General features: G+C 38.9%; 1 protein-coding gene across 1 annotated transcript in view; it reads right to left on the bottom strand.

The window, feature by feature from the left end:
- Positions 1-23,415, bottom strand: part of TMTC1 (transmembrane O-mannosyltransferase targeting cadherins 1) — a 336,358-nt gene that overhangs the window by 157,646 nt on the left and 155,297 nt on the right. The window contains exons 6-7 of the mRNA XM_023555130.2: positions 20,217-20,298; positions 17,692-17,795 (exon numbers count right to left, since the gene is read on the bottom strand). Coding sequence (XP_023410898.1) covers positions 17,692-17,795; positions 20,217-20,298 — 186 coding nt within the window. The remainder of the gene's footprint in view (positions 1-17,691; positions 17,796-20,216; positions 20,299-23,415) is intronic.

The following is a 23,415-nucleotide window of genomic DNA, read 5'->3' as shown; positions in this document are numbered from 1 at the left end:
CACATCTATGAAGCCTCCTTGTTTAAAAAAAAAAAATCAAACCTGAATCTGATCAAGACCTAAGTCTAATTACCAGTCTACAGGAAGTACAGAAACAACTGTAAATGTTAAATGACATCACAGGGATGGAATCTTCAAAACGTAAAGTATAGGAATCTTAACAGAACAAATGACCCAATTCCTTCAATAAATTGTAAGGAGGAAAAAAAAAGAGGCAGAGGACACCTGTAGTTTCAAAGACACTTAAGAGACACATCAAACAAAATATAGACTTGATTAGATGCTAATGTGAACAAATCAACTATTAAAAATACTCATTTATGAGACAACCAGACAAAACTGAAACACTGATTGGATATATGGTACTAGACAAATATTAGTTTTTTTAAAGCATGCTAATGGCATTGTGGTTGTATTTTTTCAATGGCCCTTGTTATTAGAAATTCATATTAAAACATACACATATGAAATAATATATCTGGAATTTGCTTCAAAATAATAGGTTGGGGATGAGAGGAAGAAGTAGGTAAGGATATTAATGAAACAAGATTGACCATGAGTTGTAATTGTTGAAATTGGATAATGGCGGCCTGTAGGGTTCTTTATGCCACTTTTCCTACTTTTCTGCATATTTGACATTTACCATTACAGAAACTTTTTTTTTTTTTAAACTAGGGGAAAAAGGAAACAGGACTGCAACAGGAGTAATTTATTTTTTCTAGTTGCAGCTTGAACCATGAAATATCTACAAATGCTGTGTACAATTTTTTATTTTAATTTTTAGTTCATATTTCGGCCTTGCCTTACAAGTTGTTCTCAGTTTATATTTTTTTGAGTTACAACATCATATTGACAAAAAGCAAATACAAAGAATGCTATTTTTTTTTTTAAGTTGCAATCTCAGTGCAGTTATTTGGATATTTAATACAAATCAAAACAAAAAATGGCCATTGTGAATTTTTACAGATTGTAACTCAAAAACCCCCATTTGTCTGTCAGTTTAAAGCATGCAGGAAGCATCAAAAGTAGATGGCAGGAATATACAGAGTCATTATACCAAAAAGAATTGGTTGATGTTCAACCATTTCAAGAGGCAGCATATGATCAGAAACTGATCGTACTAAAGGAAGAAGCCCAAGCTGCACTGCAGGTACTGGCAAAAAACAGGACTCCAGGAATTGCCAGAATATCAACTGAGATGTTTCAACAAACGGATGCAGCACTGGAAGTATTCATTCGTCTTTGCCAAGAAATTTGGAAGATAGCTGCCCGGTCAACTGACTGGAAGAAATCCATATTTATGCCTATTCCCAAGAAAGGTGATCCAACCAAATGTGGAAGTTATCACACAATATCATTAATATCACATGCAAATAAAATTTTGCTGAAGATCATTCAAAAGCGGCTGTAGCAGTATATCCACATGCGACTGCCAGAAATTCAGGCCGGATTCAGAAGAGGACGTGGAATCAGGGATATCATTGCTTATGTCAGATGGATCCTGGCTGAAAGCTGGGAATACCAGAAGGACGTTTACCTGTGTTTTATTGATTATGCAAAGGCATTCACTGTGTGGATCATAACAAATTATGGATAACATTGTGAAGAATGGGAATTCCAGACACTTAACTGTGCTCATGAGGGAACTTTACATAGATCAAGAGGCAGTTGTTCAGACAGAACAAGGGGATACTGACTGGTTTAAAGTCAGGAAAGGTGTACGTCAGAGTTGTATCCTTTCACCATGCCTATTCAATCTGTATGCTGAGCAAATAATCCAAGAAGCTGGACTATACGAAGAACAACAGGGCATCAGGACTGGAGGGAGACTCATTAGCAATCTGCATTATGCAGATGACACTACCTTGCTTGCTGAAAGTGAAGAGGACTTGAACCACTTATTGATGATGATCAAAGACCACAGCCTTCAGTATGGATTACAACTCAACATAAAGAAAACAGAAATCCTCACCACTGGACCAATAAACAACATCATGATAGATGGAGAAAGACTGAAGCTGTCAAGGACTTCATTTTACTTGGATCCACAGTCAACACCCATAAAAGCATCAGTCAGGAAATCAAAAGATGCATTGTACTGGGCAAATCTGCAGCAAAGGACCTCTTTAAAGTATTGAAGAGAAAAGATGTCGCCTTGAAGACTAAGCACCTCTTTTAAGTACTGAAAAAAAAAAAAAGACATCACTTTGAAGACTAAGGTGTGCCTGATCCAAGCCATGGTATTTTTAATTGTCTCATATGCATGTGAAAGCTGGACAATGAATAAGGAAAACCAAAGAAGAACTGACACCTTTGAATTGTGGTGTTGGCGAAGAATATTGAATATACCATAGACTGCCCAAAGAATGAATAAATCTATCTTTGAAGAAGTACAACCAGAATGCTCCTTAGAAGCAAGGATGGCAAGACTGTGTCTTACATACTTTGGACAGGTTGTTAGGAGGCATGGGTCTCTAGAGAAGGACATCATGCTTGGTAAAGTAAAGGGTCAGTGGAAAAGAAGAAGACCCTCACTGAGATGGATTGACACAGTGGTTGCAACAATGGGCTGAAGCATAACAATGATTGTGAGCATGGCACAGGACCGGGCAGTGTTTCTTTCTGTGGTACATAGGGTCACTATGAGTCTGAACCAACTCAACAGCATCTAACAACAAAAACAATACCTCAAAAAGGTTACACTGAACTAAAAGCAACTTCTCCTTCCTGTAACACTAGGAATGTCAGACTCTTTTCAAGGACTTCTCTTTTCATACATAGGGAATGTCTCCAGAATATCACAGACACCCCCCTACCTTCTAAAATTCTAGTGAACATAAATTCAGATCATTGTTGCTAATAAACTCTTTAAATAGTAGTTGAAATACTGACACAGTATTAGAAATTTTTTGCAGTTTTAAGCAGAAAGAAGCCATTTGGAACCACTCCAAAAGCTGATTACATTTTAGGGGGGCTGGTGGAACCAGCTGTAATCAGCAACTAAAGTATTTCTTTTTAACTCATTGACTATGAACTGCATTTCAAACAACCTGTGTATTCCTGCTAAAATTTCAGAAACAAAAAAATCTGTCGAATCACTCTGCCCTGCTGAGCTCCCTTTTTTTTTTTTTTTTGGCAACAGCAAAAACAAAATAAATTATTTACCAATTTTCTAACATGAATTCTGCAGACCAGAGGGAAGCCACTAGAATATCGTGCCAACAAAATGGAGTATATAGCACAGACAGCCAGAATTCAGCTTGCACAATTTAGTCACATATTGCCACTGATTAGCCAGGAAAGAGTAAAGAGGCTTCATGAAAGAAATACAAGAAAGGGGAAGGGAAGTTGAGGCTGTGGGAGAACTGGCATCTATCAAACGGCACTTAATGAAACTGCAGGGTTCCTTGTATCTAAATGTTCATTTTCAATCACAAAATATGCAGATTCTGTTCTTTGCCTTTGAGAAAACTTTTCAGCTAAGAAGTAACATGAGCCTAACATAATTCCTTGTCCTACAAAGATGTCTAGGATTTGGTACATAGGAAAAAATCATGCACTGCAAGCAGAAACATAATTCTTGCTTGTTTTACATAAAAATGTTTCTGCTCAAAAGATCCCTCCTTTTCTTTTACCTACAGAATCCTTTCTCATTTCATAAACACAGTACACTGGGCCCACTTTACACACTTCCCTCTTTTCTGGGGAAGGGCATTGGCTAATAATATACCAGCCACAGTATAAAACACGTTTAGTGTCAAAGTAGAGCAGCCCACCCTAATCTGACTCTCTGTTACTTCTACCCACCAGTCTGATGATCTGTCCTGCCCCTCCCTTGGTTCTCCCCTGTTAGTATCCTCACAACTTTTCTATTACCACTGATGCTTCAAAGGGTTTCTATAGCTTATGGTGCCCAGCAATGACAAGCCTATGCAGCAGACATTACCTGCTATTATCATCATAAGCTTCTTTGTCCCCTGCCTATAAACTTCTCCAAGACTAACCTAAGAAAGTCACTACCTGCACTACCCTTCTTGATAAATAGTAGACCCTCATCTGAATTCAACAAATGCTGAGCAATACTTTGTGCACTTTCCTAGGTAGTAAGATCTAGCACCTGCCTCTACAAGGGCCTTTCCACTTCATTGGTGATGACAACACACACACACATTTCATGATTGGATGATAATGTAATATACTTAACTTCTTACACACTGCATGTCAATGATGTTCTGAGAAAGGGGAGGTAGATTAAAAAGTGGAGGATTAAGAGAAGATGTACTAAGATCTAGTTGGAATTTAAAAACATGGAAAAGTAGGAGACAGAGAGTCTGGGCAGGACCACCAAATAAAAGTGGCTTCAAATTATTAACGAAAATATAACACTTTGTGAGAAAATTAAGAACATAGGTCCCACTAGAGTATTGGGTTAAAAATGCATAATGTAAAAACACATAAAAATGACTGATACTAGAATGTTGACAATGTAAAATATCATGTTAAGTGTTGGTGAAGACATGGAGCAGCTGAAACTTTCAAACACTACTGTAAATTGCTGAAACCACTTTAGGAACTATCTGACAGTATTCATGAAGGTAGAATAAACGTACTTCATGACCTAGCAGTTCCACTGGTAAATATATACCTAACAGAAATGCATACATACATTTACCAAAGGACATCTACAAAATTGTTCATAGCAGCACTATTCTAAACAGCCAAAAGAAGGAGATAATTCACATGTCCACCTGTAATAAAATTCAACTACTTGTTGAAATTTATTTGTAACCCCCAAATCAAAAGGCAAATATTTAAAATCATGTTGTTTTCAAATTTTTGTGTTTTATGTCGGTGATTCTGCATTTAAAACGGCCTCAAAGTGTAGTGCTGAAGTGCTAGTGTCTAGTGCTCCTAAGTGCAAGAAGCCTGTGATGTGCCTCATCGAGAAAACGTGTCAGAAAAGCTTCATTCAGGCATTAGGTACAATGCTATTGGCTGTGAGTTCAATGTTAACGAATCAAAAATATATATTAAATAAGGTTTTTAGGCAGAAATGCACATAAAACAAGGTTACATATTGATCGGTTAACAGAAATGTGAGGAAAGGCTCCCAGGAATCTAACCCTGTGTATTCCCTCAGAACAATGTTTCAATATTCGCTAAATTCAGTGTTCACAGCAACTTTCTAGAATATAACCTGTTGCCACCAAGTTGATTCCGACTCATAGTGACCCTATAGGACAGAGTAGAACTGTCCCATTGGGTTTCCAAGGAGCGATTGGTGGATTCGAACTGCCAACCTTTTGGTTAGCAGCCAACTTCTTAACCACCTCACCACTGGGGCTCCATAACTACCACAAATAACAAAACTCAACTCTACTTCCTCAGCACCCAGCTCTTTAAATAAATGAACTCTGTGGGTGGGCTTTAACAACTAAATTTGATACAGACTGACTTAAAATAATGCCTACAAATCTGGAAATATTTGCTATTCAGGCTCTTATTTTGGTCTTAGGCAATAGTCAGAACAGGTTTCCACAGTCCACTAAGATGTGTGCTATGCTTCCAGCTGTGCAGGCCTGTAGATGAAGGGCATAAACTGCAGATTCTCCCTTTTATAGTCCCCCTCAGCACCTACTGCCATGCCAGGCTTGTGGCACACCAGCAAATAATGAGGAATATAAAAGTAAAGACACTCCCCTCTCACATGTTACAGAAGCATCATTATAAATCTATGCCAGGCTTATTTTTCCCTTATTTTGCATTAAAATGCACTAAATACAGTTTAAATGAGAGCTCTTGTTACCATGGATAAACTACAAAGTGAACCTCAAATGTCATTAAGTCTCTGACCTTTCTAATGTGCCATTAATACAGTTATTAATAGAGACAGCTTCATCAGAGTACTAAAAATGAGCTTCAACACCTAAGACTGCCAGCAACACTTCTTACCCATGTAGCTGCAAAAAAGCAACTAACACCATCTGTAAAAAAATATTTGGTTTGTTTCTTACATAAGGTCTGTGTCTCCCTAAAAAACATTTAAAACATATTTATTTCATACCAATGTACTTTTTCTCATCGAGTACAGGTTCATCTTTTATTCAGCAAACTTGTACTGTTTACTGTACATCAGGCATAGGTTTCTAGAATTCCACACAAGAATTATGTTGCTCTATTAACGAACCCCAACCAATCACATTAAAAGTCCTGTAATCATATACAACATTATCAAGTTTAGAAATAAGGATAGTTCACATATAAGGGTTATCTGATCCCAACAAAATCTCAAGGATGGGCATTACCCTCATTCTTTCAGCAAACAGTCTTCAAGAGGCTGTGACTCGTTGAATGTCCCACAGCAAGAACACAGCAGACTTTGCACACAAGGCAGGGTTTCTGGCTCCAAATCCAGCTCTCCACTGCATCATACGGGCATCCTTTAGCTATGGGTTGAATTTTGGTATTTTGTGGAGAAGTTCCTGTCTGTGACCCCAGCTTAGCCACCGAAAGTACAGCCCATGTAAACTTGAGCTTTTACGCAATTAAAACACGGCTGGCACAGTGCATACCCCGTGTACACGCTCCTCTAACAGCACAGCAAACAGCTGGTTGCACCGCAAAAAATGCTTCTTAGAGCAACTTACAGCAAGAAACAGAATCCCAAAATAAAAGCTTGGGATTGGCGTTTTCTTCAATACGAAGAACAGCTCTTTCCTTTATATTCCAATGTTAGAAGACGATAAAAGAATTGCTCCTTTAACTGTTATCAGCTTCTCAGGGATTTAAACTTATAAAACACACACAGTATGCGGATTTGAAAGATCATATAGTTTCCTTCAAGACGTAAAAAAAAACAATCAGTGAACTAGACCAGTAGCTGATCCCTAATCCAGAAGTAAAATTTTGTTGCCTCCAGGACTTTCTTTTTCTCACTCCCTCCTCTTTCCTCTTCCTTGTATACCTTTCTTCCCTTTATTCCTAGGGTCTAAGACAAATTTCCTAAATTACTACTGCAAAGTGTCATCTTAGCTTAGAAACTTGACTTGATGATCTTGATAGTCTCATCCCCCTGAAGCTACTTTTCTATGAATATAGCACAAAAAAAACACAATGCGGGCAACATTTTCCCTGTAAGAGTTCTTCAGCCACAGAAGACATAATTTAAACCTATGGATCTTAAAAGGGCTGACCCCTCAGAGGACTGACACTGCTGATCAAACACAGATTCTTTCACCCAACCCCATGTCCTATTCAATCACAGTTTCTATGAGATGAACTAAGAAATCTCTATCTGTAGCATGCTTCCTTGGGTGATCCTGCTAACCAAAAAAGTTGGCAGTTCGAATCTACCAGGTGCTCTCTGGAAACCCTATGAGGCAGTTCTACTCTGTCCTATAGGGTCGCTCTGAGCTGGAAATGACTTGACGGCAATGGGTTTGGCTTTTGGTAACAAACCGCCCTACTAGTTGCCCCAGCAAGAACAGAGCATCTTATTTTGCACACCTTTCTTTAAAGGCACAATGTAGTATCGAAAAAGAAAAAGGAGAACATTTTTATTTCAATTCAATAAACATTTGTTGAGAGTTTATTATGAGACAGGCCCATTAAGGGGCTTCAGGGAACATAAATATTAGGGACACACAGTGCCCTAAGACTGAAATGATCAAAAGACTGTGTCTGTTTGAAACCATCAATCAAAATTGGAAAAAGAGAGAAAAAAGCTTCTTTAGGAGGAAGATGTTGAATGTTACCTCCACCTTATTATTTCCTAAATCTTATTGTTTTCCTACAGAGCAATTTGCATATATTCCTATAAGCCTTTGACTAGCAGAAACAGATCTACCCACTTAAGCAAATCTATTCTGCCTGCTTTTTTAGGGCTACATCTCATGAAAAAAACATGCTGTTGAGAAGGGGCCTTCATATTCTTGCACTGAAAATCCTATTTTATCTGTTTCCTGGATTTGAAAGAGAACCTTTTTCAATATTATAAAGGCAATGCTTCTAGCAAGTATACACCGCTTTATGGGCTCGTCCCTCCAAACCTGGGAAGATGAAAACTAAGGTCCCAGCTCTAGGTAAGAGTCGTACTTAACGTACACTTTTATTTTCAATTCCAGAGATACAAGATTAAATGTGTAAGTATCACATTTCTAAAGATTAATACTCATAGAAATAGAAGAGTAACACTTGGTTAAATGACACTTCTCTGAAAGGACAAATTGCATATAAATCTATTCCATCACTTCTCAAATGCAAGTCCACTGACTCCATAGAAAAAGAATCTCAGGGCATCAGACCCCAAAATTGGTACTTCAACACAATTCCCAAGTGTTTTTGAGGCATAGCCAGGTTTGTCAACCTGGCTGAAGTAAACCACAAAATCCTGTGTGGCTCTAGTCAGGGCACAATTTTGGATGGTAATTACCAGACGTGCCAGTCTTGGTAATTCATGGTTTTGGGTTCTTAAGGGCATTTTTTTTTTCAGATGAGACTCAAATTCTAAGTCAGTCTTCCTATCAAAAGCCAGAATGAGATAAACATCCTTCCACCACTCACAATGAAGTCCAAAAGATCAGCAGTTTGAATCCACCACCAGCTCCTTAGAAGCCCTATGAGGCAGTTCAACTGTCCTATAGGGTTGCTATGAGTCAAAATCAACTCAACAGCAATGGGTTAGATTAGATTAGAGATCATCTAAACCAGAGGCAGACAGCGGGCTTCACATTATGCCCCCACCTCCCCCTGCCCATCCTGTCTGCCTGGCCAACTCATTCATCCTTCCATTTCTTTCTGTCATAAAGTTGAGCCAGGAACCCCAGTACTTGTTCTAGGTCAGCACTGTTCAAAAGAATTATAATGGAAGTATATGTCATTTTAAATTTTTATTAGCTACATCAAAAAAAGTAAATTGAAACATGTGAAATTAATTTTATTAATATATTTTGTTTTGACAACTGAATCCAAAGTATTATCATTTCAAATGTGTAATCAATACATTGTTGTTAGGTGCCCTTCTTATTCTTACTAACTCTTCAAAATCCAGTATGGACTTCATACTCACAGCACATCTCTATTTGGACTAGCCACATTTGACATGCTCAGCAGCCAACATGTGGCTGATGGTTACCTTACTGGACAGTGCAAATCTAGACAATCACTCCCACCCCCTCAGCCCCATTCTCCACCTTTGCCTATCCCACCCAACCCAGTTGCTTATACTCGTCCTTAATTTTATCTTTCTGATTCAGGCTTCCTGGCCTCAAATCCATCCCTCAATTCTTGGGTATAACCCCCTTCTACTTTCAAGATTCTCAAATCACTATCTTTTTTTTTTCTTCTTTTTTTTGTCTCTCAGATTTACTACTCACTCTCTACTTCTTTTATCTCCAGTGAAATCTTCTGTTCTGGCTCTTGTTCCTACAGAAATGTCATGTGAGGAGGGAACAGACTTTGAAAGTGAAAACTCTCTGCCCCAGAGGCATTCAGAACCCCCATGAACCAGAGATCTTTTCTCTGTCCTACTTGGTACCTGCATCCAGTACCCTGATATGCCTGGGATCTTGCATGTGCAGAGACTATACTCTCTCCTCATAGATTGCCTTTTCTTAAAATCAAACTATAATGATTCCTTTGTTCTTCAACTTTTAATTATAGTTTTCTTCTCAAGTCAAAAGTAGACATATTTACAACTCAATGTCATGTCACTGAATTGATTCACACAATCCCAATTAATTAGAGGTTAGAAAAGTCATTGACTAGTCACACAGAATGACTGACAGGTAACATAGTCTGGACGCTTGGGTTAAAACGAAAAGGTACCCTGAGGGACCGAATTACTGGGCTAAGGGTGATGGGGACCATGGTCTCGGGGAACATCTAGCTCAACTGGCATAACATAGTTTATAAAAAAAAATGTTCTACATTCTACTTTGGTGAGTAGTGTTTGGGGTCTTAAAAGCTTGTGAATGGCCATCTAAGATACTCCACTGGTGTCACGCCTTTGGAGGTAAAGTAGAATGAAGAAAGCTAAAGACACAAGGCGAAGATTAGTCCTAAGGACTAATGGACCACAACTACCACCGCCTCCACCAGACTGAGTCCAGTGCATCTAGATGGTGCCCAGCTACCACCCACTGACTGTTCTGAAAGGGATCACAATAGAGGGTCCTGAACAGAGCTGGAGAAAAATGCAGAACAAAACTGTAACTCACAAAAAAAGACTAGACTTACTGGCCTGACAGAGTCTGAAGAAAGCCTGAGAGTATGGCCCCTGACCACCCTTTCACCTCAGTAATGAAGTCACTTCTGAGGTTCACCCTTCAGCCAAAGATTAGACAGGCCCATAAAACAAAACGAGACTAAAGGGGCACACCAGCCCAGGGGCAAGGACTAGAAGGCAGGAGGAGACAGGAAAGCTGGCAATAGGGAACCCAAGGTTGAGAGGGGAGACTATTGACATGTCATGGGGTTGTTAACCAATGTGAAAAACAACATGTGCACTAACTTTTTAATGAGAAGCTAGTTTGTTCTGTAAACCTTCAGGTAAAGTACAATAAAAGAAAAAAATTCACATAAAAAAAAAAAGGTAAGGGCCTTGTGTATCCTGAATAATATTGACTCTAGATTTTGTAACAATTTACTATACAGTTTGACATGCCCAAGAGTCAAAATAAGAAATTCCAAAGAGCTTCGAAACTGCTGTTAACATAAAGTATATCAAAGTATAATTTTAAAATATTAAACACGTAATCCTCATACAAATATAAAGTGAAAACTAAACATTCATATAACCCATTAATGAGGGAAGCAGGAACTTGAGAAAGCCAGCTCAGAAGAGAATTTGAGTGTCTTAGTCATCTAACGCTGCTATAACAGAAATACCACAAGTAGATGGCTTTAAGAAAGAAAATTTTATTTTCTTACAGTCTAGTAGGCTAGAAGTCCAAATTTAGGACATTTGCTCTAAAGCAAAGGTAGAGGGAACGTTTTCTCTCTCTGTCAGCTCCGGAGAAAGGTCCTTGTCATCCACCTTCCCTTGATCTGGGAGCATCTCAGCACAGGAACCTCAGGTCCAAAGGACATGCTCTGCTCTTGGCACTGCTTTCTTGGTGGTATGAGGTCCTCAACTCTCTGCTTGCTCCTCCTTCCTTTTATCTTGTAAGATAAAAGGTGGTGCAGGCTACACCCCAGGGAAACTTCCTTGACATTGGATCAAGGACGTGACCTGAGTAAGGGTGGTGTTACAATCCTACCCTAATCTTCTTAACATAAAATTACAATCACAAAATGGAGGACAACCACACAATACTGGGAGTCATGGCCTAACCAAGTTCATACACACATTTTGGGGGGGGGCATAATTCAATCCATGACATTGAGTGAGGCAGAGGCTTCTTAGATCTAACACTGAAAGTACAAACAAAACACAGATAAACTGGACTTTATCAAAATTAAAAAGTTTTGTGCTTCAAAGGATACTACCAAGAAAGTGAAAAGACAACCCACAGAACAGAAGAAAATATTTGTAAACCAACCATGTATCTGATAATGGAATTTCATTTAAAATATACAAGGAATTGTTACAACTCAAAGAGACAAATAACCCTATTAAAAAAAAAATAGACAAAGGCTCTGACTAGACATTTCTCCAAAGAAGATACAGAAATGGCCAATAAACACATGAAAAGATAATTAACATCACTAGTCCTCAGGAAAATGCAAATTAAAACCACAGTGAAATACCACTTCACGCCCACTAGAATGGCTATAATAAAAAAATAGTGACAAGCGTTGATGAGGATGTAGAAAAGTTGGAACCCTCACACATTGCTGGTGGGAATGTAAAATGGTGCAGCTGGTTTGAAAAATGAACTGGCATTTCCTCAAAAGGTTAAACATAGAGTTACCACGTGATCTAACCTAACCTAACCTAACCTAACCCGTTACTGTCTAGTCGATTCTGACTCATAGTGACGCTACAGGACAGAGTAAAAGTATACCAAAGGCTTTCCAAAGAGCGGCTGGTAGATTCGAACTGCTGACTTTTTGGTTACCACTGCGTCACCAGAGCTCCACCATACCACCTCATAGGGATTCCAAGGCTGTAATCTTTAAGGAGCAGATTGCCACATCATTCTTCTGTGGAGCACCTGGTGGGTTTGAACTGTTGATCTTTTGGTTAGCAGCTATGTGCTTAATGGCTCCTTCTGGCCAAGTCTACTCTTAGCTATACACCCTAAGAGAAGAAATAATGCTTGCAAGAAAGAAACAAAGGTGCTACTGAAAACGCACAAAGTTTATAAATCTTGTAAAGGAGGTAAGGCATCAATGGAAACAAACCAACAGCAGAATGATAAACCTGCAATTAGTAAAGAAAGGCTCACAGAGCAGGCTAAGTCACAGCTAAAATGCACAAGTGATGAGAAGGAAAGAAAAACCACAAGAATTAGGAAACAGACAAAGGTAATTCAATTTGAGAATCATCAGCATACTAGAGGTCTACGAATCATTTAAGCAGGGTAGAAACCTTACTTGGAAAAGAAATTAAAGACAATTTTCTAAATGTTCAAAAGAGTCTGTTTTAAAACAGACATCTTAGAGGAATGCAAAAAGTCATTCACAACAATTGTCACTGAAATGTCCCTGAGTACCTACATGTTTTAAGTTTGAAACATAAGAACAGAAAGATAAGTATTTTTTTTTTCAAAGAAAGCAGTGGAAAATTATAAAGGTATAATTATGAGGATATTATCGTTGTTGTTGTTAGGTCCCATCGAGTTAGTTCCAACTCATAGGGACCCTATGCAAAACAGAACGAGACACTGCCCGGTCCTATGCCATCCTCATGAACACTGTTATGTTTAAGCTCATTGTTGCAGCCACTGTGTCAATCCATCTCATTGAGAGTCTTCCTCTTTTTCGCTGACCCTCTACTTTACCAAGCATGATGTTCTTCTCCAGGGACTGATCCCTCCTGACATGTTCTAAGCATGTGAGACGTAGTCTCGCCATCCTTGCTTCTAAGGAGCATTCCGGTTGTACTTCTGCCAAGTCAGATTTGTTTGTTCTTTTGGCAGTCCATGGTATGTTCAATATTCTTTTCCAACATCACAATTCAAAGGTGTCAATTCTTCTTCAGTCTTCTTTATTCATCGTCCAGCTTTCATATGCATAGGAGACGACTGAAAACACCATGGCTTGGGTCAGAAGCACCTTAGTCTTCAAGGTGACATCTTTGCTTTTCAACACTTTAAAGAGGTCGCTTGTAGCAGATTTACCTAATGATTTATTGACTGCTGCTTCTGTGCATTATATTATGTATCACTTTTAATTGAAATGCCAGAGTATAGTTGCTTGGATGGATTCATATACAAAAGTCCTGGATGAACTATCTACCCCTCTGAAAAAAAAAAAAAAAAATGCTTGGAAGTGAAAGGCAGAACCTAGTAAATGACTGGCCCAAGGCTCTAACTTTGCCAGGGGTTCCACGGAAGAACTTATTTTCTGGCCAACAGCAAGGAGAAAATGCAACCCAACCCTCTTGGCAACAAAGATGGTAGAGCTAGGCGGACAGTGAGTTAGAGATCGAAGCCATCTTTCCCTGACACCAAGCACCATCCCTGTTCCCTGCTACCATCTGAGTCAAATCCAACTCATAGCAACCCTATAGGACAGAGTAGAACCACCCCCTAAGGCTTCCAAGGAGTGGCTGGTGGATTCTAACTGCCAAACTCTTGGCTAGTAACCGAGCTCTTAACTGCTGTGCCACCAGGTCTTCCCACGGAACGTGGGAGCAGGTAATTCCTTACTGGTGACAGAGATATGACTGAAATGGTTGGGGAGTTGAGAGGAGTCTGTTCTTGTTCTCTTCCATGTCTTTTTTTGATTATGCATCTTAGGCTTCGGGAGGCTGGTAACCTGGGGGAACAGGCTGTCTGTAACTATAAAGATAAGAATGAATACAGTCCTGATGCTCAAATTCAGAAGAAAAGAAAGCTTTAAGGGAAAGTGACCCAAAGCTAAAGGAAACAGACCTATTATTCAAGAACAGATCTGGCAAAGTTAATATTTCTCCTGAAGGCACAAAGTAGCTACTTAAGGTGCTACAGAATCTGAACTCCTTATTAATGAGGTATTAAAAATATTCAGACAAGGAGCCCTGGAAATTTTGAAAGCCAATTAGAGATACTTAATAAGGACAAGTAGATTGCAATATTAACAAAAATCCAGGTTAAAGATGTCAAGTTAAATTAAAGGATTAATTAGACAACATTTTTTAAAAACAGAAGATATAAACAACAATTTATAAAGATTCTAGACCATTTGGACGGGGTAAGCCAACACTAGAGGTGTGATTCCAAATGACTTCTGAAAGTGTATTCAAGATTTATTTGGTCAGAAATATGTTGACAGTAATGATAGCTGTAATATAATATTTATTATAAAAGTGGGTTAATATTGAAAGGTATACTTTTTTCATGGAAATAAAGAACCTTAAAGAAAAAATACTAGAAACAATAAAGAAAAACATACAGGGCAAAAAAAGTAATAGAAATTTATCAATTAAAACATTTAAACATCACTGCCTGGCATAAAAACAAAATACAACAATCTGTTGCCTTTCAGAGATAAAATTAAGCCAAAATATAAATGGGCTATAGGTCAAGGTTTAAAGTTTCATCTATCTTTCCAAGTTTTTTTTTTTAAAAGTGGTAGTTACTATCACGAAAATAATACTAGATGATGTTAAAGGGTATTTGAAACTATGAACATTTAACAATACTGCATCTGAATATTTGAAACATTATAGCAACAGTATATGCTGAAGAAAGGCTATTACAACTGTCAACATAATTATGTCTGAAAGCCTCAAGAGTTTATCACAGCAGATTGACTAGATAAGTATAAAAATAGCTTGGGGGCAGTGTTTGACCTGCTCTAACTTCACAAGGGGAAAGGAGAACCAAGATCGAGAGCACAAGGCTGACTCCCATGAGGTAGAGACTAGACAAGCCTCCTCTCTTCCCATCTTTACCAATTCTGACACCAACCGTCCGTCCCACAGCACTCTTTACTTCTGTGCTGGGTTTGATAATTCATTGCAATGATCACCCAGATCTCAGAACATACTCACGATTATGGGGTTTATTAGGGAGGTAAAAGGTTAAAATTCAGGCCGAGGAACACTCAAGGATACAGTTCCTCCACCAGGACAGTCTTTTCCCAGCCACGCTCACAGTTTGGTGGTTTGAACCCACCAGTGGCTCTGAGGGAGAAAAGACCCGGCTATCTGGTCCTGTAAAGATTACAGCCTAGCAAACCCTCTGGGACAGTTCTAATCTGTCATATGGGGTCACTATGAGTTGGAATCGACTCAACAGCGCACAACAACCACAATATGTCTGTGCATGGGTGTGGGTATGTGTTTTCCAAGGAGCTTGATGAAGGCACTGGAGGAAAAATAATCATTACAGTAACAATAATAATTTGAATAAAAGCTACTATTTATTGAGCACTTACTCTAGATGATGTATGGTATGATGCTAAACTCTTTACATAGTTTATCTACTTAAAATGCCCAGCTCTTGCTAACTCATCCAGTGAAAGAAAAAGAATAATCTGCCAAGTATTAGGGGAAGAATAAAGGACATTAAACTGAAAATGATTTTTTTTCATGACAAAAACAGAAAACAAGTAATTTATATCACTCTCAACTAGTTAAATCAATCACTTAAGGAATCTGCTACCATTGGCCAATTTTAAGTCAAAAGTAAAATAATTGCAGGATAAATATTTTCTCAAAGGTTCTATTATTTCATTTAATCAGGTACTATGTTAAACAGTTTCAATGGTGTAGGAAATAAAGAGTTGTTGATATTTGTTAATTTTTACTTTCCTAGATAAAAGACAACTCTTTTAATCCACCTGTCACGCAACAGCCTCCAGCTCACCAGAGTCTGTTCCAATTTGATCTACGGCAAATCAGTGGTTGCTGTTGTTTTAAGCCACTAAATTTTGGGGTGGTTTGTTACTCAGCAACAGAAAACGGATATGGCCAGGTTTGTGTTGCCTCTTCTTGAGACCACTTCAGCATCTGTAGCATGAAAGGGGCTTGTAATATACTGTAGTTCACACTGCCTTAAAATCAAATTGGAACTTTTAAAAGAGGATAAAAAAGAAATGTTTATTAAATGCCTATGACAAGGGTTTTCCCTACTTATTTTAGGGTTACTAAAGATAGCATAGCAACTACTAATACCTCCCAAAATATTCTGTAACAAATTAAAAAACTAGATCTCTCTTTCCAAAAGCCAACCAGCAAGTGAGGATGAGTACGAAAAAAAAAAAAAGAAAGTATAGCAAATTATGCTAATTTAAGATTACTTGTACAGTTCTGGCTGGAATAATGAGATTTTAAATAGTTTCCTTAACCATGGAAACAGTATCATACCTTTCTATAAAAATCTTCTTAATGAACAAGATCCATTGATCTTGACCCCAAATCTCTACAACTCATAAGGACAAACAGCAATATATAATTAGGTGTATCTTAGTAAATATTGTTGTTCATTTGCTACTTTCACCCCTGTTTTTAATCTTACAAGTGGTTATTATGTCTGTGTCATAAAGAATTTGGCTGGTCTTTGTCCATGGTTCCTGGGAGGTAGCCTCTAAACTCTTGCAATTTCCCAAGTGACTGGAGCATCTTTGCTATTCATAGTGGGCTCCCCAGATCACACCTGATAGTTTATGCTAAGGATGTATCTCATGGTGGGGTCCCTCGAGTATCTCAGTGAGATGACTCATGACAGGGGGTAGCCATGCCAGAAAGGTGGAATTTTGAGCCACTTGATACCAGCCTGACCTCTCTGGGGAAGGAAAAGGCACTGGCAATTGAGTTCAACCACACAACTAAATGATTCAATCAAGTACACCTACGTAATGAAGCCTCTACAAAAACTCTGTACATTAAGGTTGGGAGAGCTTCCTGGTTGCCAATATTCCTTGCACATATTTCCAAACATCGACCCCAGGAGTGTAATGTTTCCTTGAGGACATGGAAGCTTCACGTTTTGAACCATTCAAGTCCCAGTCACCACCCTGTGTGTCTATCCTTTTGGATGATTCTGGTTTGTATTCTTTTGTTATCACAAAGCTGTAACCGTAATTATAGTACTTTCCTGAGTTCTGTGAATCATTCTAGAAAATTACTGAACCTGAGGGGGTAGTGGTAACTTTCAAATTTGTAGCCAGCTGGTCAGAAGTGAAGGTGGCGTAGGGATTCCCTAACTTCCATCTGGTGTTAGAAATGAGAATAGTCTTGTCCAATTCCAAGTACTGTCCAACAAACTTCTATACTTTTATCTGTGCATTGTTCTGTAACATTTGCCATATGGGTGACTCAATAGATATTTGTTATTGATAAGTACCCAATAAAATACTTGTTAGATAAACAAGTACATACCAATATGAGAACAACATTAATAGTACCGATAAAACATCTCCAGTTTCTCCATTTGCTGAAAAGTATTTCAAATGCATGAACAATAGTTTCTTCTCCCCCTACACACTGAATAGAACACAACTCTTCTTAAAGTGCAAAGTCAACCTATCATATAAATTAAGATTATTTAAAACTATCCAACAAATTCCAAGCGGAGGTTTAAAAAAAAAAATTCTACTGACCTTGTAAGAATATAAGGCGAAAATGAAGCTGGATTATCTTGCTCTGAAAAGAGCGGCATGGATCCTCCCATTATCCACAGACGGAAGTACAAAATTATAATCACCTTCAGAGAACAAGGAGATGTGGTAAGAAAATAAACACATGCTGGGCTAAGTCTCACCTTTCTGAAGGATACCTTCCAGGTGCTTTACAAATACTTTGTTTTGCAAACACTGCTTATAGTGAGCATTTCTAAAATTCTAGTATTCAGGATGAGAGGGAAGAGTAGAAATAGCTGGGTAGGGAGGACGGTAAGCAATGAAGGTGATGAGGAAGAGATATACAAATTCATAATAAGAGCTGTATTAGTCACTTGCTAGCTATTATCCACTGCAGTAGAAGCCTTATATCTCACCTGAAGCCTCATAACAAAACTAGAAGTAGATGAGGAAGTTGTGGCTCAAAGATAATTTTCCCAGGGTCTCACACATTATAAATTACAGAATCCAGGAGGTGAACTTATGTTACTGTCCTTCAAACCCCAAACTCTTATCCATTCCACTCACACAGCCCCATGAAAGTTAATTTTAAATGAAACCTAATACTATTGCTGGGTCTTGAATGAAAACACTTGGGAGCAATTCCAGTCCTTGAACGCCCTAAAGCAGAATGTTCCTGAAGGGTTATTTCAACAAATCCCAGAGAATGCATTTTATTCACCCTATGGAATTTTCTGTTGCTAAGGTGAGCAAGGGAACCATAGATGACAGAGACACTTTTGTGGATGAGTTTTGTCCAGAGTAGAGTTCACCCACAAAGACCTTCTACATGTAATTCTCATTTCAATTAGGGCCAATTGCATTGTTTCTGTTTAAATTACAGGGAAATCTTGGCCTGAATAAAAGATTAAGTTTCGGGTGGTTACGGTTCAAATTTTTTTTTTTTCTTGAATATCACTGACTTTTTTGATGACTGCCTTTTACATAAGTGACCCCAAATCCAAAAAACTTAGAATGAATATATAATGTCAGCCAAAAGCATATCGACGATAAATAATGTCTAAGCAGCAATTTAAGGTCATCTTAACTTTCATATTCACACAATGCCCTGCTACAGGGTAGATCAAGGTGATGGGCAAATTTTCAAACTGATTTTAAATCCTTAAAGATATGATAATGGCAATGTCAACTACATAGCAGGCAAAGCATCTAAAAGAATATGAATTTACGAAAAATACTACAGAGAAGGAAAAAGCCCTGATGCTTCAATAAACCAAAAGAATAAGGAGAAAAACAGCAAAAAGGGCTTTGAGAGAAAAATTTAGAGAGAACAAAATGACTGATATTTGACAACTTTTATCACAACAATAACGTGAAATCAATTGCATTCCCAAACAACTCTAAGAAAATCAGTTGCTCTGGAACAGGTGTCAACTCATTTTAATTCTATGCAAAAACACTGGGGAACTCTTCAGAGAAATTCTTTTGCTCCTTTTGATGAAACTTCCCAGTCAAAGATCTCCGCTTCATTCAGTATATGCACATTCATCTTCTTCCATAAACACATTTTAGTGTTGAGAAAAATATTCAAGTTAATTGTTAACATTGGAATTGGAAGACATTTTTAAAAGTTTCATGTAAAACCTTATAAATTTTGATAGGAAACTTAGGACAAACAGCAATACCATAAGAGACTGGTCTCCTAACCTTATTGAATAGGACCGTCCAACAAACATAAGAGGATGATTAATGCAATAGTTGCCAAAGATGGCCACCCAAAATTCCCACTCTCTTTATAAACACATCCTGCTCCTCCAATCGAAAAATGCAGTCAATTTCCCTTCCCCTTAAATCTGGGTTGTTCTCGTTACTTGCTTTGTCCATCATAAGGTGGTAGAAGGTATACTGTGCCAGTTCTGGGCCTAACCTTTGAGAAGTCTTGCAACTTTTGGGTTCTCCTTTTAGAACCCAGTTGCCATGCTGTAAGGGAATCCTGGCTATCCTGAGAGAGAGGCCACATGGAAAAGCCTTAGAGGATGAAATATGACAGAGGGAGAGACCAAGGTGACTTAGCCCAGGCGACAGCTGAATGACCTGGCTCGGGTAACCTCAGCCAACAATCACGATGAGCCGAACAACCATCTGAATGAGTACTGCCCAGACTAAAGCATCTAGGGCAAATAAATGGTTGCTGTTTTAAGCCGTGAAATTTTGGGGTGATTTGTTACTCAGCAACAGAAAACGGTATGGCCAGGTTTGTGTTGCCTCTTCTTGAAACCATCTCAGCAACCGTAGCATGAAAGGGACTTGTAACATACTGTAGTTCACACTGCTGTGTCATTAAGTTTATATGTACCTAGAATTCTTCCATATATAACTTTTAATGCTTTCTTTAACATTTATGGCATATAAATGCTTTGATACTAAAATCATATTGTTAGAATCTATTGCTGACTCTATTAAATAATCCAGATTGTGTCTCTGAACCAAGTAAAGTAGAAATATTCCTTATCAGATATCTCAAAAGCACATATATGTATACTTACATAACTTATGACCAAAACAGCCCTTTTTAAAAAGGGCTTCATGGTAAGCAGGAAATCTCTATTGCTGCTTGCTGTTAGATACCTGAAACAGGAAAAAAAACAATTCTTAATTAACTGTAAGAGTCTGCCATATAAGACGTTCTCCTTTCAACATGAATATGCTGTAACCCTGCAAAAGGCTGTAAAGGATGGAAGCTAGGTGCATGGCTTCTGAAACCAGATCCCCTGAATTGCAATCCCCCAGTCCTGCTGCCTACTGCCTGGGAGACCTTGGGTATATTTCTTAACCTCTCTGCATCTCTGTTTTCCTCACTTAAAAAATGATGATAATAAGAGTATCTACATCACAGGACAGTTGTTAGAAATAAATCAGATAATGTATGGAAGAGGTGCTAGCACCAAAACCAAAACCAAACCCATTGCCAGAGTCGATTCCAGCTCATGGCAGCTGCATGTGTTACAGAGTAGAGCTGCTCTATAGGATTTTCTTGGCTGTAATCTTTATGGGAGCAGATCCTCAGGCCTTTCTTCTGTGGCGCTGCTGGGTGGGTTCAAACCAACAACCTTTACGTTAGTAATTGAGCACAAGCAGCTAGCACAAAAATAGCTATAAATATTACTATCCCTTCTATTCCCAAATAACTCAGACAACTATATGGTGTGGTGCAACAGATTGCTTCTATATGGCATTTCTCACCATGGTTTTATAACTCTCAACAAATGACTAGGTGAGACTATGCAAATGAGGTTCTTGGCCCCCCAAGGGGATTAGATAGCTTGCTAATAATGCAAATAAGGTACATGTCACCCTTGTGGGAGTGGGACCATGCAAATAAGGTATATGGAACCCTAATGAGGGGACTGGTCTGTTTTGCCATCCCCCTAGGCTTAAAATGAGCTATCCCAGAGGCAGAAAGGGGAACTCACTACCACCAAGAAGAAGAGACAGGAGTGGAGTACATCCTTTGGACCTAGGGCCCCTGTGCTGAGAACCTCCTAGGTAGACTGACAGAGAGAGAGAGCAGTAACACCAGAGACAGCTTGAGACAGCGAGAAGCAATGGCAGACAAACAGCAGCAGAAACAGGAGGCTGGCTCAAGACAGCTCGGGAGCTGACCCACAGAGCGAGAGTGCCGAGTGCTTCCAGGCAGAAGGTTTCCTGGTGGTGTGGGGTGCCTCTGGGCACTTGTTAGAGGAGCTAGGCTTGTTGACCTATGGAGCTACAGAGCTGAACACCTTGGGGCCAAGGTCTTACTCATGGAGTGAGGTGCCTCTGGGCACTTATCAGTGGAGCTAAAGAATTTCATAACACTTGGCCAAGCAGGGCAGAGGCCGGGCAGAACCAAGGGGCTGAGGGGCCAAGCTGAGAGGCCAATGGCCAGGGAGAGGCTTGCCTGTGGGCACAGTCAAGAAGCTGTCCTGACTAAGAACTATATTCTGAGTCATCCTGATCCTTAAGTATCCTGTTACTTCCCTAATAAATCCCAAAATCCTGAATATTGTCTGTGAGTTCTGTGTGGCCACTGCAATGAATTATCAAGCCCAGCAGAGAAGTAGAGAGTACCGTGGAAGGGACGGCTGGTGTCAAAACTGGTAAAAAGGTTTGAGGGTAGAGGTATGTTAGACCTCCACTTCATAGCAATCAGCCTTGGGCAACTGATGTTGATGGTGATTTTTCTCCCTTCATGAAGCTGGAGGAGGTCAGAAGTCCCTGTGCCATTTTTACATATGGTTAAACTGGTCACAAAGATAATCTTAAACAAAATAAGAGTTTGCTTACCTACTTAATATATTTGAGAGAGACAACATAGGTACCCTTCACCCACAAAATATTTCACTAATCTGTTTTATGGCTTTAAAAAAAGGGGTACTAAGATCACGTGAAGTTAAGAAATTTTTTCCAAGGTTACAACGTCAGTAAGCATCAGCGTTGGGAGCAGAGCTCACCACACTCAATAAATAATTTTCTTGTCTGCCAATGTCCTTTGGAACCAACACAGGTTACAAGAATGTCATCTTCTGGAGGGGCAGGAACCTGGTGTGGACCCTGCATCGGTCACAGCCCACTCACTGGTACAAAGTGAGAACTCAGTATATCTACATATATGACATATGACTGACTGACTCAACAAAGACGATGAAAGAGAAGTAGGAGGAGACTATTAACAAATACCAACTGAAAACCTAAAATGAGTTATTTTCACCTACATACAAATTTCTACATTTTAAAGTACAGAGAAGAGGAAACAAGAAAAGTTGAATCAAATCACAAAATCTTGCAAGCATTTCCCATCTCATCCTTATTTTCCCTACTGTTTTTCTTATTTTTCTTTTCTTTTACTCTTTTAAATCCAATTTTTTCCTCAAAGGAGTTCTACCCAGCATCTCTTAAAATTTGTATTTGAATGAGGAAATGTTCCCTAAGGAGAAAAATTATTTTGTAAGGCCTGAAGTTACTAGAGTGGGTTAGTGCCTCACAAAGAAATATTCACCTTGATGATTCCTTACAAAATATACAAGGCCCTCTGTGTTTTATAACAGTTAAATGTATCCAAATGGCACTACAAGGAGATGACAGGCTCTCTCAGAAGCAGTCATGCACCTTCTCAATTCCCTTCTCTTCCTGGTTCATAAACAGATGTGGAAGTGATACATGCTCAGAACCCCTAATCATTCAAGTAATGAATGTTTGGAGAAAATGGGGTGAGTCTGAAAATCACTAGCGTAAGCTTTTCGCAAGCTCTGGACTGGATCAATCCCCAAACACTCAATTTACATCCCTTTCTCCTCCCTTACCTCCCAACAGAGAGCTCACCAAGGAGGAAGGCCAAGGATACTGTTAGCTCTCACAACACAGGGATGTACCTACTGCCCCAAAGTGGGCTTACGGGAGTCACAACTTCTTGAACCTGTCAGTAAAAATTTGTGTACTTTTGCTTTGGTGTATTTTTCTGAAACAAAGTCCTTGTTTTTGATCTTCAGTCTCAAATCCGCCCATGCTTTCAAAAGGGTAAAGCTCTGCCAAGTATCCTTCTCTCAGCTCTGTCTCTACTGTGACCATTGCTTCCAAACCAACTCAACAAAGATCATCCTTGGATATTTCTGCTACTCCTTTACAGGGTGTGAGAGAAATGGCAGCAGGAAGGCAATGAGAGGACAATGTGGGAAAGTAAAGATGCCAGAGTAGAGGGGACTAGAG

This window comes from Loxodonta africana, chromosome 4 (genome assembly GCF_030014295.1).
Source record: "Loxodonta africana isolate mLoxAfr1 chromosome 4, mLoxAfr1.hap2, whole genome shotgun sequence".
NCBI classification, from domain to species: Eukaryota; Metazoa; Chordata; class Mammalia; order Proboscidea; family Elephantidae; genus Loxodonta; species Loxodonta africana.
This window is presented reverse-complemented; position numbering and strand designations above follow the sequence as displayed.